At 38.0% G+C, this 14,085-nt stretch overlaps 1 protein-coding gene across 3 annotated transcripts in view; it reads left to right on the top strand.

The window, feature by feature from the left end:
* Nucleotides 1-13,363, top strand: part of LOC139262972 (pantothenate kinase 3) — a 49,742-nt gene extending 36,379 nt beyond the window's left edge. For all 3 annotated transcript variants that reach the window (XM_070878381.1, XM_070878382.1, XM_070878383.1), the window contains 2 exons: nucleotides 69-194; nucleotides 3,858-13,363. In XM_070878381.1, the coding sequence (XP_070734482.1) occupies nucleotides 69-194; nucleotides 3,858-3,908 (177 nt within the window). In that variant the 3' untranslated portion in view covers nucleotides 3,909-13,363. The remainder of the gene's footprint in view (nucleotides 1-68; nucleotides 195-3,857) is intronic.
* Nucleotides 13,364-14,085: the final 722 nt, after the last annotated feature.

Here is a 14,085-nt window from a genome sequence, read left to right as displayed (position 1 = left end):
TTGCATAGTTTTTTTATACTGGTGAATCAAACCCTTGTTTTACCACTTTATACTTTTATTGTTTGCAGAAGATAAATAGAGTCGTTTTTGTTGGCAACTTCCTGCGAGTCAATACACTGTCAATGAAACTCCTGGCCTATGCACTGGATTACTGGTCAAGGGGTCAGCTAAAGGCATTGTTTCTAGAACATGAGGTACGTGCTTTACCAGCTAGTTAGTGTATCTGATGGAATTCATGTAAGATGATGTGATCCTGCTCATTTATTTTATAAAAGTCTATATATTTGCGAATTTCCATAGTCCAAACAATTGCCCAACGCTTAGTCAAGGAGTTTATCTAAAATGAAAAAGCTGCAGCCATTCAGTATTCAGTATTAAAAATGCAATTTGCTCTTGGTTTATAAAATGAAAGCACACAATAAACTCTTGGGGTGCATTACTATGGTATCAAATTTATAGTTATTCAGTTGGTGTGTAGTAATCTTCTCGGCCCTCAAGTACCGGGCTGCTGTGAAGGAAATGCTAATAATTACCTGATGCCTAATCTTGTCATTTGATGAGATGCGTGACAAGGCAACATAACAGTGAAGGGGCAGGTGAAGCACTATTGCATTTTTTGAGTATGTGAGATCTGAGTTTGGGCAAACCTGAGTACAAGCCTTAGAGAAAGGTCAGATTCTCTGGGGGTAGATCAGATCCAGTCTTCAAGGAGACAGTAGTACCATTGAAGATTATCACATTTACCATCAACCAAACAGAACAAAATAGAAATATCAGGTATGAGAAGACTTGAAAACTGCTGACTGCCCCCATATCGTACTATTTGGTACAGACGAGACAGGTCCTATTTGATGCACAGAATATGCTGAGTTAGCTGATCTCTGCCTCGTGTGCAACAGGGACACGACAATTGGTCTTGGTGTCCCAGAAAGGGGAAAAAACAGCCACAGTTCTTGTTCATAACAACAGGAGTAGGCCTTTCAGCCCCCCCCCCAACCTGTTGGGCTATTCAAGCAGATAATGGCTGATCTGTACCCCAATTCCATTTATCCACCTTTGATCCAATCCCTTGACCTTGCCTAATAAAAAAAATAAAAACATTAGTCAATCTCAGTCTTGAAAATTTCAATTGACCCAGCATCCACAGCCTTACACGTGTGGAAAAAGTGCTTTCTGATTTCACTCCTGAATGGCCGAGCTCTAATTTTAAGATTATCCCCGTTATATATGCAGACTATAGATATACTCTGTGTAGTCACTGTATAGTTGCATAAGATGAAGACTTGTTTACCGGATGTACTATCAATAAGGTTTACACTGTGTATATATACATGCTGGCACCACTAGAGGGTGCAACTGGTGGAGACTGGGGTTTCCTGCCCTGGTGGCAGGGGCTGTTTAAAAGGGGAGCCACCATGCAGCTGCCTTTGGAGTTTGGAATAAAGGACCAATGTCACTACAGTTTGAGTACAACACATTGCCTTGTGGAGACATTCATAAGTACATTTCAAACATCATAATTCCCCCTTTATTCTGGATTTCCCCTCGCGTGATACCAAGCTTCTCTACATCTACTCTCTCGAATTGAATCATTTTATCATTTTAAACACCCTTTGATCACCCTTCAACCTTCCAAACTCACGTTTATGCAACTTATCCTCATAATTTAACCCTATAAGCCTTGACATCATTCTGGTGAATCTGTTCTCCCTCCAAGGCATCCTTCCTGCGATGCGCTGCCTAAAACTGAATGCAGTACTCCACATGGGGTCAGACCAAGGCTCATTATAACTGAAGCATAACTTCCTCCCCTTTGGATTACAGCCCCCTTGAGATAATGGGCAATATTCCATCAGCCTTTTGGTACCTGTGCATGAGGTTTTAGTGATTTGTATACTTGAACACTCAAATCCCTTTGCTTCTCCACAGTTCCTAGTCTCTCACTAAGAAAATATTGCAATTTGTCTTTCTTCGATCCAAAGTAGATGACCTCACACTTTCCCACATGGAGCTCCATTTGTTGCAGTTTTGCTCTTTCAATTGATCTGTCTATGATCTTTTGTAACTTCCTGCTCCCATCTGTACAACTTGCTGTGCCTTCTAACTTGGTGTCATCTGCAAACTTGGATACACAACACACTATTCCTTTATCCAAGTCATTGATATACATAGTGAAAAGCTGAGACCCCAGTATAGATCACTATATCCAGCTAATCAGCTAACATTCTCTCTCTCCCAATTTTCTGTCTCCTAACACCCAATTATTAATTGTTCCTACAGCAAGGTCCAGTGGCACTTGCTGGAAAATGTGTGTGTATGTGGCCATCAGAATGGATAAGCCTTGTGTGATGGCCTCAAGTCAGGTAACCTATCGGTGCTGACTTTGTAGGTTCACACCCGGGGAGGTATCTGAGTACTGCTAGCAAAGTCAAGCTGAGAGGAGGACATTTGGGGATTGCAGAAATGTGTTTTTTAAAAAAGCTGCTTTCAAAACTTTCCATGTTCTAGTAAAACAAAATTTGTGTAATTTGAAATAACAGAACATGGGTTTGATTTACTCACCAGAATTACTGAAGTTGAAAATGTCAACACTGCAAATTCCCTAAAGAGCAATGTTGCAGATTTCCTTTTGTTCTGTCTATATAAAGCTTTTCTAACTTGTCTCTCTTGTACTACGTTGTGATTTATTTTTGTTTTTATTTTATCAATTTTTTTCTCGTCCTAAATTATCAATATGCTTTTGATATTCTTAAAATGGAACCCTTCACATCTTCAGATTGCCCCAAAACACTTCACTTTTGAAATGTAGTCATTGTTTTGTAGGCGAACGTGGCAGCCACTTTATGCACAGCAAGGTCCCAGAAACAGCAAAAGGAGATGATCAGTTAATCTGATTTGGTGCTGTTGGTTAAGCAATAAATGTTGGACACAAGGAGAACTACTTGTTCCTCATTTTCATTGAGCAGGAAGTAATACTTTTGGTTCCTGGGTAACATTTATCCCTCAACCATCACCACCAAAAGGTTGTTTCTTCTTCTCCATTTTAACAGTACTGCAATGATCAGTGCCCTCTGCCTCTGTCTTTGAGCTCTGTGAAAATGAGGATGCTGGCAAATTGAGTGAAATTACTAATTGGACAGTAGGCAATTGTTTTTGTACCTTGTTAAGGAATGCAAGAAATGCTAGAAGAACCTACTGTAGTTTGGGATAGACTTGGGCTTTAGAAAGTGCTGAGAGTTGTTGAAGGGAAAATAAGTGTTTGGAAAGAAAGAAGAAACTGAGTGTCAGCAATGGAGAGATGAATGAGTTCCACCTGAGGTCAGAAGAGATAGTGAGGCCAAAAATGTTGATAGGTGTGGAAGGACTAAGGGTAGAGGCATGCAAGAGTAAGAAGTGGCAGTTGTTGGTCAGACTAGTGAGATGCATGCAGCAATTAGTCACAGAATTGAAATAAACCAGATATTTATTGCTTCCTCAAAGGATGTGGAGAAAGCAAGATGTTGTGAGCACAGAAAACATGTGATCTGAACGATGAATCTAGTGTGGAATCATCTGCAAAAGAATGAATACAGACCAATGATGAGTGTAGGAGGTCCTTTCATTAATGTGAAGTGAAAGAGGGAATAAAGCCCTGTAGAATTCTTGAATTAATAGAAAAGGAGAGGATAAATTGTTGGCTGCAGCAAATATAGTGATTGGAGAAGAAACTAACCTGTCATGACCACAGTTTTGTTTGGAAGACTATACCGTATTATGTTTAGTGTAAAAATACGGCACTAAATGTTAAATAAAAAAGTTATTGCACAAAAATTCTACTATTTTCATTTATTTTATTCCTCTCGTTTTTTAAACTACAGGGTTACTTTGGAGCAGTAGGTGCCCTGCTTGGACTTCTCAATTCCACTTAGAAGTCAAGGCATTCCATATCCCGGTGGTATCTGAAGAAATGCACACATCTGCACGGTGGTTTTAAAATGGGAACCAAATACATTCATCCAGGGTAAAAATGCCATGTGAAAATATGTAACAAAGTTGAGCCACACTACAGGCTGGTTTGTATTACTGGAGTATTCTTTCTACTTGAATAGTGAAAAATCTTACAGGTTTTTTTTTCATTGGGTCCAATGTATTGGGCATTAAGCCAGAGAGTAGCTTTTCAGTAGAATAATGCTAAATACTTCCTTTTATTGGCACATCAGCAAAAAGTTGTTTTGTTTCGTTAATCTAATCTTGGATTAGTCTTTAACCCATTCAAATGGTTTCCAAAGCACACCCTCAGACCTATACACATCAAAACCTTCCTTGGACTTCTGGTATCTCAGTACTAGCTAATGATTATAAAAAGGTAAGTACTGAGTTGCACAGGTCGTATGAAGAAATTGTGTGTAACAGTATCTGGGGGTAGGGATCTGCCCTATGGAGAATGTAGGTTAAAGAGTTGTAAGAATGCTTACTTTATAATACAGATCTGTTTTAAACATAACATTTTATTTTAGAGATAACTCTTTAGATAAGACATGTACTAATTGTTCTAAGTTGGCAGATACAAATGAAAATACTGGCAACTAAAATGTGACTCCTTCTCCCCAGGGAGACCCCAATGTCTCTATGTATTCACTTACACACCAAAAGTGGCTTTTATTTATTTGGGAAACATGTATTTTCTATGGGAAGGGGTGGAATTCTACCTATATGTGAAATCACTAAAAATATTTCAATCTGTAAAATGCCTTAAGCCCGCACCGATATAACTCATCCTTACGGGAAATGGGGAAAATTAATCTTGTATATAAACTTGTGTTTTCCCTCATTTAAATAGTGTACTTTTTGAAGATAATGGGCATAAATAATTGCTGATAAATTCTATCTGACAAAATGGTCCCATAAACCACCAGAGCAGAGTTTGAGTGTCTTTTATGCTCATCATCTAAGCAACTCTTTTGGCTCACGCTTTTGAAGTTCCTCGAAGGTATCTATTTTATTACATATGTGAAATTTATAGAGGGTGTTAACTTAATGTTTTTTTGCTGAAAGGTGCAATAGTCAATGACTAGTGCCTTCCATGTTAATGTATAGTGATTTCACAGAGTGGCTAATGATTGTGACGTACAATAATTGCTGGAAATGTTGGTAATAATAGTTGACTATTAGGAAGTGATGCGGGCAGTATTAAATATACCCTTTTGTGTTTCTTTCTGCTAATTGGCTGCTATTGTCAGTCCATCAGTTGTACAGTGATTTACGTGCCAATTGTTCAGTATAGCTTTCACCCACCTCTCGCTTATCTGGAGCATACTGCTATTTTGACCTCAGTTCGAAAAATAGATCACCAATTTACTAAAATGCCCATGAACTTCATTTTGTGTATATGTATCACACAACCTCATGCAGTTAATCCATTATTTCTTTGTTTCTCTGTACAATGGAGCTTTGTTTCTCTCTACAGTGATCTTTGACAAGAGAGAATCCTACTAATGGATAATGAAATTTGGTCAAATTATTGACTGGCTCCAAAATTTGGTCTTGCATGTATAGTACAGCAATATCCTAGACATGAGAATGAAGATAAATACAATACAAATAACAAATCAAACTTAAGCAGGCAGTGAACTGAGGCTTGGACCAATAAGAAGCAACATCTTACGCAAAACTTTGTCCTCCCATGACTTGCATGTGATGTTGCCTCAAAAATTCAAGCAGGTGAATTTTTGTTTTTAATTCATTCTCTAGGTGTCCATCCCTAGTTGCCCTGATACAACTGAGTAGCTTGCTACGCCACTTCAAAGGGCAGTTAAGAGTCAACCACATTGGTGTGGGACTGGAGACACACATAGGCCAGACCAGGTGAAGACGGCAAATTTCCTTCTCTAAAGGACATAATTGAACCAGTTTGGTTTTATTAACAATCTGACCGCTTCATCACTTTTACCTATACCAGTTTTTTTTTAAACTGAATTCTAATTCTCAATCCACCGTGGTGGGATTTGAAATCACGTTCTCTGGATTACTAGTCTGGTAACATAGCATGATAGGAGTGCGAATAATGGAAGTTCCACAGTACATTTTTTTCCCCATTCCAGCCATTGGTATTTTATATTGGCCGCCATGGCTCATTGCGTTGTAAATAATGTATCGGGAACATTTTTAATTCAAATCTCTAACAGCTTATAAGGATACATAATACAACATAGGCTAGGAATGAGTCTTGTTTGACTGTTTTTTGTGAGTAGGGCTGTTTAAGATTATTTTAGTTTGGTGTTCCTGTTGGTTTCAAAGCAACAAAAAAATATACCATGTCACAGCAACCCAATGGTTCCTGCAGTAATAGTTAAATACTGAAAACTTTGTATGGTTTTCTGTCTCTGCTTCTCATCTTTCCAGTGATTAAACTAGTAGAAAGAATTCCTGTGTCTAAAAGTAAAAAAGTTGTTAGAAAAAGAAAGCCAATTAATATACAAAGCAAGGAAATCTACACTGGGAGGTTTTAAAATATGTTTTTAGGAATATGAAGTAAACCCCAATATTTGAAACTGAAGTTGTACTGGGCTCTTGGACTTTGGGGTGTGAACACAGCTAAAATATACATATTATCGAATCTTACAGCACAGAAGGAGGCCATTTGACCCATTGTGCCTGTGCCGGCTCTTTGAAAGAGCTATCCAATTAGTTCCATTCCTCTGCTCTTTCCCCATAGCCTTGCGGTTTTCTCCCCATCAAGTATTTATCCAATTCCATTTTGAAAGTTACTATTGAATCTGCTTCCATTACCCTTTCAGACAGTGCATTCCAGATTATCGTAATGTATGTGCTCGTGGCGCTGCTGTTAATGTTCGCTTTGAAAGTGCAGTTTTTCCCCTCCACCAATGCACTCTAGTAGCATATCACTGGCAAAATATGCAAAGGGAATTAGGAAATGTGAAGGCAGCCATGTTGTAGAGGTTATGTTGAGCCAAGCTCTGTGGCATTGTGGTTCTTTCTCCTATTTGTGATGGAAGGGCATTGATGCAGCAGTGCTCTGTGATTGAAGTGTGGCTCTGAAATATGCTGTTACTTTACTGTGAAATCCAGTCACATATATGGTATCCTACTTACCACTGGATGGTGCTACTGCTTCTGTTCCATATAATGCATTCTGAGATGGATGACATCAATGTGGCTTAAGAACATAAAGCATGAGAAAGCATATGTAGAGAAAAAAAACTAGTCCAATCAAACCAATTCCTTCCACAGACTTTGTACAAATCCTCAGAGAGAACATATAGCATGGAATGATCTATTCAGATGTTCCAATAGACAAACAACAACTTGCATTTATATAGCACTTTTAACATAGTAAAACATCCCAAGGCACTTCACAGCAGCCGAATCAGACAAAAATAAACATCGAGCCAAAGAAGGAGGCATCAGGTTAGGTGACCAAATGCTTGGTCAAATGAAGGGTTTCAGGCAGCGTCTTAAACGAGTAGAAAGAGGTGGTAGGCAAAGAGATATGGGAAGGGAATACCACAGTTTGGGGCCCAGACAGCTGCAGGCACAGCCGACAATGATGGGGGTGAAGGAAATGAAGGAAGCACAAGAGGCCAGAGTTGGAGGAATGTAGAATTCTCAGAGAATTGTAGCGCTAGAGGAGGTAACAGATATAGGGAGGGGTGAGGCCATGGAGAGATTTGAACATGAGGATGGAACTTTAAAATCAAAGCGTTGCCGGACCGGGAGCCATTGTAGGTCAACGAGCACCGGGGTGATGTGTGAATCGGATTTGGAGTGAGTTAGGATATGGCAGCAGAGTTTTGGATATGCTCAAGTTTATGAAGGGTGAAAAATGGGAGGCCGGCCAAGAGAGCATTGTGACAGTTGAGTCTGTAGGTAACAAAAGCATGAATGAGGATTTCAGCAGCAGTCGGGCTGAGGCAGGGGAGGAGATGGGCGATGTTACGGAGGCGGAAATAAGTGGTCTTTGCGATGGAAAGGATTTTCCGGGATTGCACACCGTCTGGTTCAGCCGGAGAGGGATGGAGTCGGTGACGGGGGCTGAAGGCGATGGCTTTGATCTTCCGAATGTTTAATTGGAGGAAATAAATGTAGCACCAGTTATGCAGCTTGTCTTTCCCTGCCACATGCAATTTAAATTTTTTTTTTATATATATATAATATATTATCTCCCTCCTAGCATAGCGAGTCTTCATATTTCGATCAGTGCTAATTTAAGCTACCCAATTTTTGGGTTTCATTATAGCATCTCGTGTCTTTCAAGTTGGTGAATGGCTCCTCCAGCTCCTAATTCAGCTTTCTTAGTCTTTGAATTCTCTGACCCATCCTGCAATTAAAGATACCATTTAAAATCAGCCAGTTGAGCATTTGGTCAAATGTCTATCATTATAAAAATTCATTTATTCATAGAAATAAGATTAGTAGAACAGTTTAAAAATTATAATTATTAAACAAATGATAGCTGGGACTCAACTACGCCACCTCGGAACAAATTTCAGATCTGCCATTAGGGGTGTTTTTTGTAAAAAAAAAAATGTGAAATACACAGCATATTAATTTCTTAAATTCAGAATTTTAGAACTTACTTTCCCTCTAATTACCTAATTTTAATAGCAAAGTTTATAATTTAATTTCTTTGAAGTCTTTTTTTCATTTTAAAATGTTATTCATTGCCCAAAGATAAGATATTAATATAAAAGGATAGCTTTAAATTAATTTTCAGAATAGAATACTTTACAATTTATTTTTACTTTACTTCATTTTTTAAACAAAGACTTCCGCCGCCGCCCCAATTAATGACATGTTTGAGATTAAATCTAGCTTTTATTCCTAGTGCCGTCAGGTTTGAGAGACAACGGCTGCTTCACATTCTTGTTCTTCATGATGAACATTAATAGCTGAGGTCTTAGTCTTTGCACACAAACATATGAGGGAACAACTATTTAACATATGACCACCTGCTGCTGAATGAGTAAACTGGACCAAGCAAATTACTTTCGCATACAGACCATTGAAACCGTTTCTCTCCTGTATGATGTTTGTTGTGGATTGTTAGATGATCAGATTTGTTAGCTCACTAATATGTTTAACTGTTTTCCTCCGCTGAATATATATATCAGGGTATATCTATCTTGCCATTTCTATTATAAACGTAGACATAGGAATTTATAATGAAACTGTAAAAATAAGGACAGAGTGTGTGACTTTAAATTGAGTACTGAATTGCATCTGCACACCCTGGTGCAAGTATTCCTTGTCCCCCGACTGGTGCTTGATCTTAACTTCCTGTATGCGCCACCATGGAAATTAGTATTTAAAAAAAACACAGGATTTTGGTAAGTGAATGAAATTTATATTATATACACAAACTAAAATTCTGTTGAAGCATTCCAGCTTAGCTACAAAGTTCAAGCTGCTAACCACACTGATGTTCTCTTACTCAGAATGCCTTCTCTGAAGGAAATGCAGCAACATCTAGACAGTAGCCTGGATTTTACAATAATGCAGTAACACGTGCCTCAGAACACCCGAGTATTTTATTCCCATGGTAACTGGCAGCTTACAATTATGTAAATAGGGTAGAAAATGCCTTTGAAACAATCTTGTGACAAAAGAAGTTGGAATGATTGAACCTGTGTAACCTTTGTCATTTTAAAACGGGTGAAAATAATACCTAGATTTTATTTTGGTGACCAAAAAACCTGTTTAATCTAATGCATGTATACTATAATACTTCTAAAGTGCATTTCCCACAGTTTTCAGAGTGCCATGTTGAATTTTAGTATAAATGGACACCAAGCATCTCTGTTGTTTGAATATGGTCCAATTATGCCTGCAAGCTTCAAAACGCAATTAACCCAGACAAAACTCTGCCTTAGCATTTGAATATTTGGCTGACGCATGCTAAATATTTAATATTTTTCTTTGATATGGTACACTGTAATTTACAGTGCTGAGAGCCAGTGGAATTTGGTTCAGTATAATTTTTGCAAACCATTGAGTGCAGTCTTTAAGAAAGCTGCAAGGTTATCTTCAGTCCTTGTGCCATTCTAGATGGAGCTTATTACAGAACATTTTGTGTGAATGTTTTTTCCTCCATTAAATTTACAACACAACAAAAAAATTTAAAGGGCATTCAGTGGAGGGTTGATTTGTACTGGGGAATTATCTCTTTTTCGATCCCACCTCAAATACTTCCAAGTCATGTGTAATTTGTGACTGCAGTTCACTAATATATTGCATCAATATGCCTGCAATTTAATGACTCTTTCCCAAAACATTCTCTCTTCTGAGTAAAGTTGTTTTGTTTGGTGAGTTCATTGTAAAACTGACGGCTGATTTGCATAGTCAACTTGCATCACCTGGAGAATTATACTGAAATGATTATTTGGAAACTCTAAGTATCTTTAAGGTATTACTTAAGGTGGCTATTGGGTAGTGCTACACAATTAAAAATGTAGGCTCCTAAATTAAGTTTGGGTTTGTGTTTTTGGAGGGCATGGAATAGAGTTAGAACTATATATGGGATATATATTGATAAGGTGGCAGGACTCAAGTTTACAGACAGCTTCCCATGGGACCATGTTCCTGATTTTTGGATGTACCACCAGGTAAAATCACGGCCAAGGTGAGGTCAGGCAGGCATTCCAAAGTTGGACAGGGGAACAAAATACATCTGGAAGCATGTGCTATTATTGGGAGCAAGTCTTGGCCCATCATCACAGATGTGGATCTGGAGAATAAGTGTAGTTAAAAATGGGGACCTACTGAATCTGATTAATGATTTGATGTATACAGTTTACACTTCAGGTCATGTATTATTTAAAAGTTACAAATGAATAGATAGACTGGTGATTTGAACGAAGCCAGTGCTCGGATCTGATTTTTTTTTTTCTGCATTTATGCTTGGATCTAAATTCAGCCTGAGGATAAGTGATGAAAACTGGTCATTATTGGTGCAGGGTTATGAATGAAGGAAACTATTGTCAATCCAGTCAGTTGTAGATATTCAAGCCTGAAGACCACCATTATGTAGCCTTGAATTTGAAAGGCCTGAACTAAAGATGTAGATAATGCAGATATTTCCTGATGCACTTGACAATTTTTGAGTTAAATGTTGAAATTGTGATTGTGGACTACCATTACCTGTGACCTGTTGTATTTCTAACCTATGCTATGTCGACTGGGTGGGAAGTATGGGGGAGTTCCGGCCTCCATTCCTCCTATTTACCACACAGCAAGTGCCCTCCAAAAATCTCATGGTTTTTTTTTGAAGCAAATTTTTAGAGAATTTTATGAGTGCATTTCAGCATCATTGAACCTCTTTTGATTCAATAATACCAAAGCTATCAGTTAACCAGTATCAAATTGTAAAACAACAGGGGTTATGTTTACATGCTAGAAGCAGTGTCACAACATACTCGTGTTGCCAACTGGCTCAAATGCGAGGATCATGATTGAGATGCAAAAGCAAAACACTGCGGCTGCTGGAAATCTGAAATAGAAACACAAAATGCTGGAGATACTCAGCAGAGCAGGCAGCATTTGTGGAGAGAGAAACAGAGATAACGCTTCAGGTCGATGACCTTTCATCTGATTGAAATGCAGTTTTGAACTGAAGAAAGGTTAAAATGGTGTAAAGACTACATGTGGTTGAGTTGGGACAAAATTTTATCCACATTAAAAGCTGATAACCGATTGGATTACAGATCCTGAACGAGTCATTGCTGCAGTTGAGTACTTTAACGTTTAAATGTTAGAGAAGAATAAACTTCTAAGATCTTTTTAGATCTTCTCTCCTTCCTCTTCTCTCTTCAACCCCCCACACAACCAAATGGTCAAAGTGCATATGATGTATTTAATCAGTCAGATACCAGAGACTAGACACATGTAAACAAGTTTATCAAAAGCCGCCTTTATTACTTACACCCTCTAAAGATTGGATTTCAGCGCACAACTGAACTCTAAGGATTTCTCCCCGCCACTACTAGCATTAAGCACTTGTGGAGTTGCTGAGTCAGTTTACACAGAATTATTAAAGTCTCTACTCTATGCACAGGTTAAATCCATAAGCAACAGGCCTCAATTACAGTTTTGCTATATTTTTCCAAGTCCAAATCGGGAGCATCAAATCGTAGTTTGAGTTCCAAGATTTGCCTTGCTGATGGAAAATGAATTGCCTTCACATCATAAAAGACATATTAATGGAAAAATTACTTTTTTTAAAAAAACTGTCGAGTTTATGTTTTAGAAATGTGATGATGCTGATTTTGTTTTTTTTAAATTGGACTGTCCAGTTCAAAACCAGGTGGGTGGCAACTCAACTGGAGCATCGAAACCAACTTGATGTTTTCTTGGTTTGCATTACAACATCCAATTGAGCAGTTGTCGCAATAAATTTGTTGTGAAATAACAGAAGTCTGAGTGAAAAGCAGCATAGTAACTACTATATCCAGCCCGATAAATATATTCCGAGTCTCCAATTTCAGTCATTCGTATTTACTATAACCGCTTATTATTGTCGATGTACATTTTCTGTGGAGTGACTTTTTTTTCAGGGACTCCCTGAAGCTTTGCTAAGTCAGGGTGAACCCAGCTAATTAAAAGTATCAAACTTTACGGAAACAAAATCATCTGGTCCCTCTTGAGTTCAGAGCTTCAGGGACTCCTTTTGGAAAGACTGCAGGCCAGGAAGATAACACTTCTCTACCATTACAAATGTCAAGCATTCCAAAAAAACATCAGCATGTCCTTATTGTCTGTTAACCGGTGCAATTATTGAATAAAGAGTCAGTCACAAGATGCATTGCATGGAGTTATAAATTCAAAGCATGAATAAATTCCCCACAATACAATGAGGAATATGAAGAATTAATATATTAAAAAATGTTCTGGTATGCAATAGAAAACTTTCATTGTACATCTTTTAAATATTTAATTTCACTGTAATGCAGTAACTTAAATGTGAATAAGTCTGCTGAGTATAAGATGTTGTTTATATGACCTGGTATAACTTACAACACTGAGCGTTTGTACAAAAAATGATATGATGTGTTGTAAATTTAACATGCAAATATTTAGAACTGAAGTTGTGAGAATACACCTGTTCTATGATTCATTGCCTGGTTGCACATGTGTATTTTTGTTTTGTGTATACCTCTTCTTTTATTGCTTGATTTGTCAGATGTCTTGCTCTTAAAAGATGATTTTTATTTTCCTTCACTAAACTTCTAAAGGCCAAAACTGGCATTCCCATCAACCATCCAGCTACAATTTGTTGTATTACCTGTGCATGATCTGATCTCTGCTCTTGTTTGCAGCTCACATTGTACTTACATGGTCCTTGTCAAAATAAAGCTCATCTTCAATTTGACTTTTTTTGGTTTGATTTCATTGTTTGTCCTGCTATCTGTTAACTCAGTAGAGATTCAGTCGGCCACAATTAGCAAATATCTGCAAAGCATGAAAATCTTGGAAACATTACCAAATGGTGTTTATTTTAATCATTGTGTTTTCCTAATTTGCATCCTATTTTAAATCCAAATATTTAATAGAATATAATTTAAATGCTGAAACCTTTTGTACCTTATGAATCAACTACTGGACTCCATTGTTTGCAATTGTCACCTGTATAATCAGTTTTCTTAACCCAGCTGCACACATTTTTGATTCATTGGACTTCTCGAACACACATACAACTATGTCGAAGTAGTTTTACGAGCAGAAATAAACTTACTCTTGTAAACTATTTTAATTATCGGCCTGTTTAATGCAAGCATAATGCTGGGTTTTTTTTCATGGTAACAGGATTTTTTTCTGGGTGTGGGCATCGCTGGCAAGGCCAGTATTTATTGCCCATCCTAGTTGTCCCTGAGAAGGTGGTGGTGGTGGGCCATCTTGATCCACTGAAGTCCATGAGGTGAAATTACTCTCAGTGCTGTTAGATTGCGATTTCCAGGATCTTGACTCAGGGACAATGAAGGAACGGTGATATACTTCCAAGTCAGGATGGTGTGTGACTTGGAGGTGGTGATGTTCCCATCGACCAGCTGTCCTTGCCCTTTGAGGTGTGAACATGCTTCCGTGAGATTCTTC

This window comes from Pristiophorus japonicus, chromosome 4, assembly GCF_044704955.1.
Source record: "Pristiophorus japonicus isolate sPriJap1 chromosome 4, sPriJap1.hap1, whole genome shotgun sequence".
NCBI lineage: Eukaryota > Metazoa > Chordata > Chondrichthyes > Pristiophoridae > Pristiophorus > Pristiophorus japonicus.
This window is presented reverse-complemented; position numbering and strand designations above follow the sequence as displayed.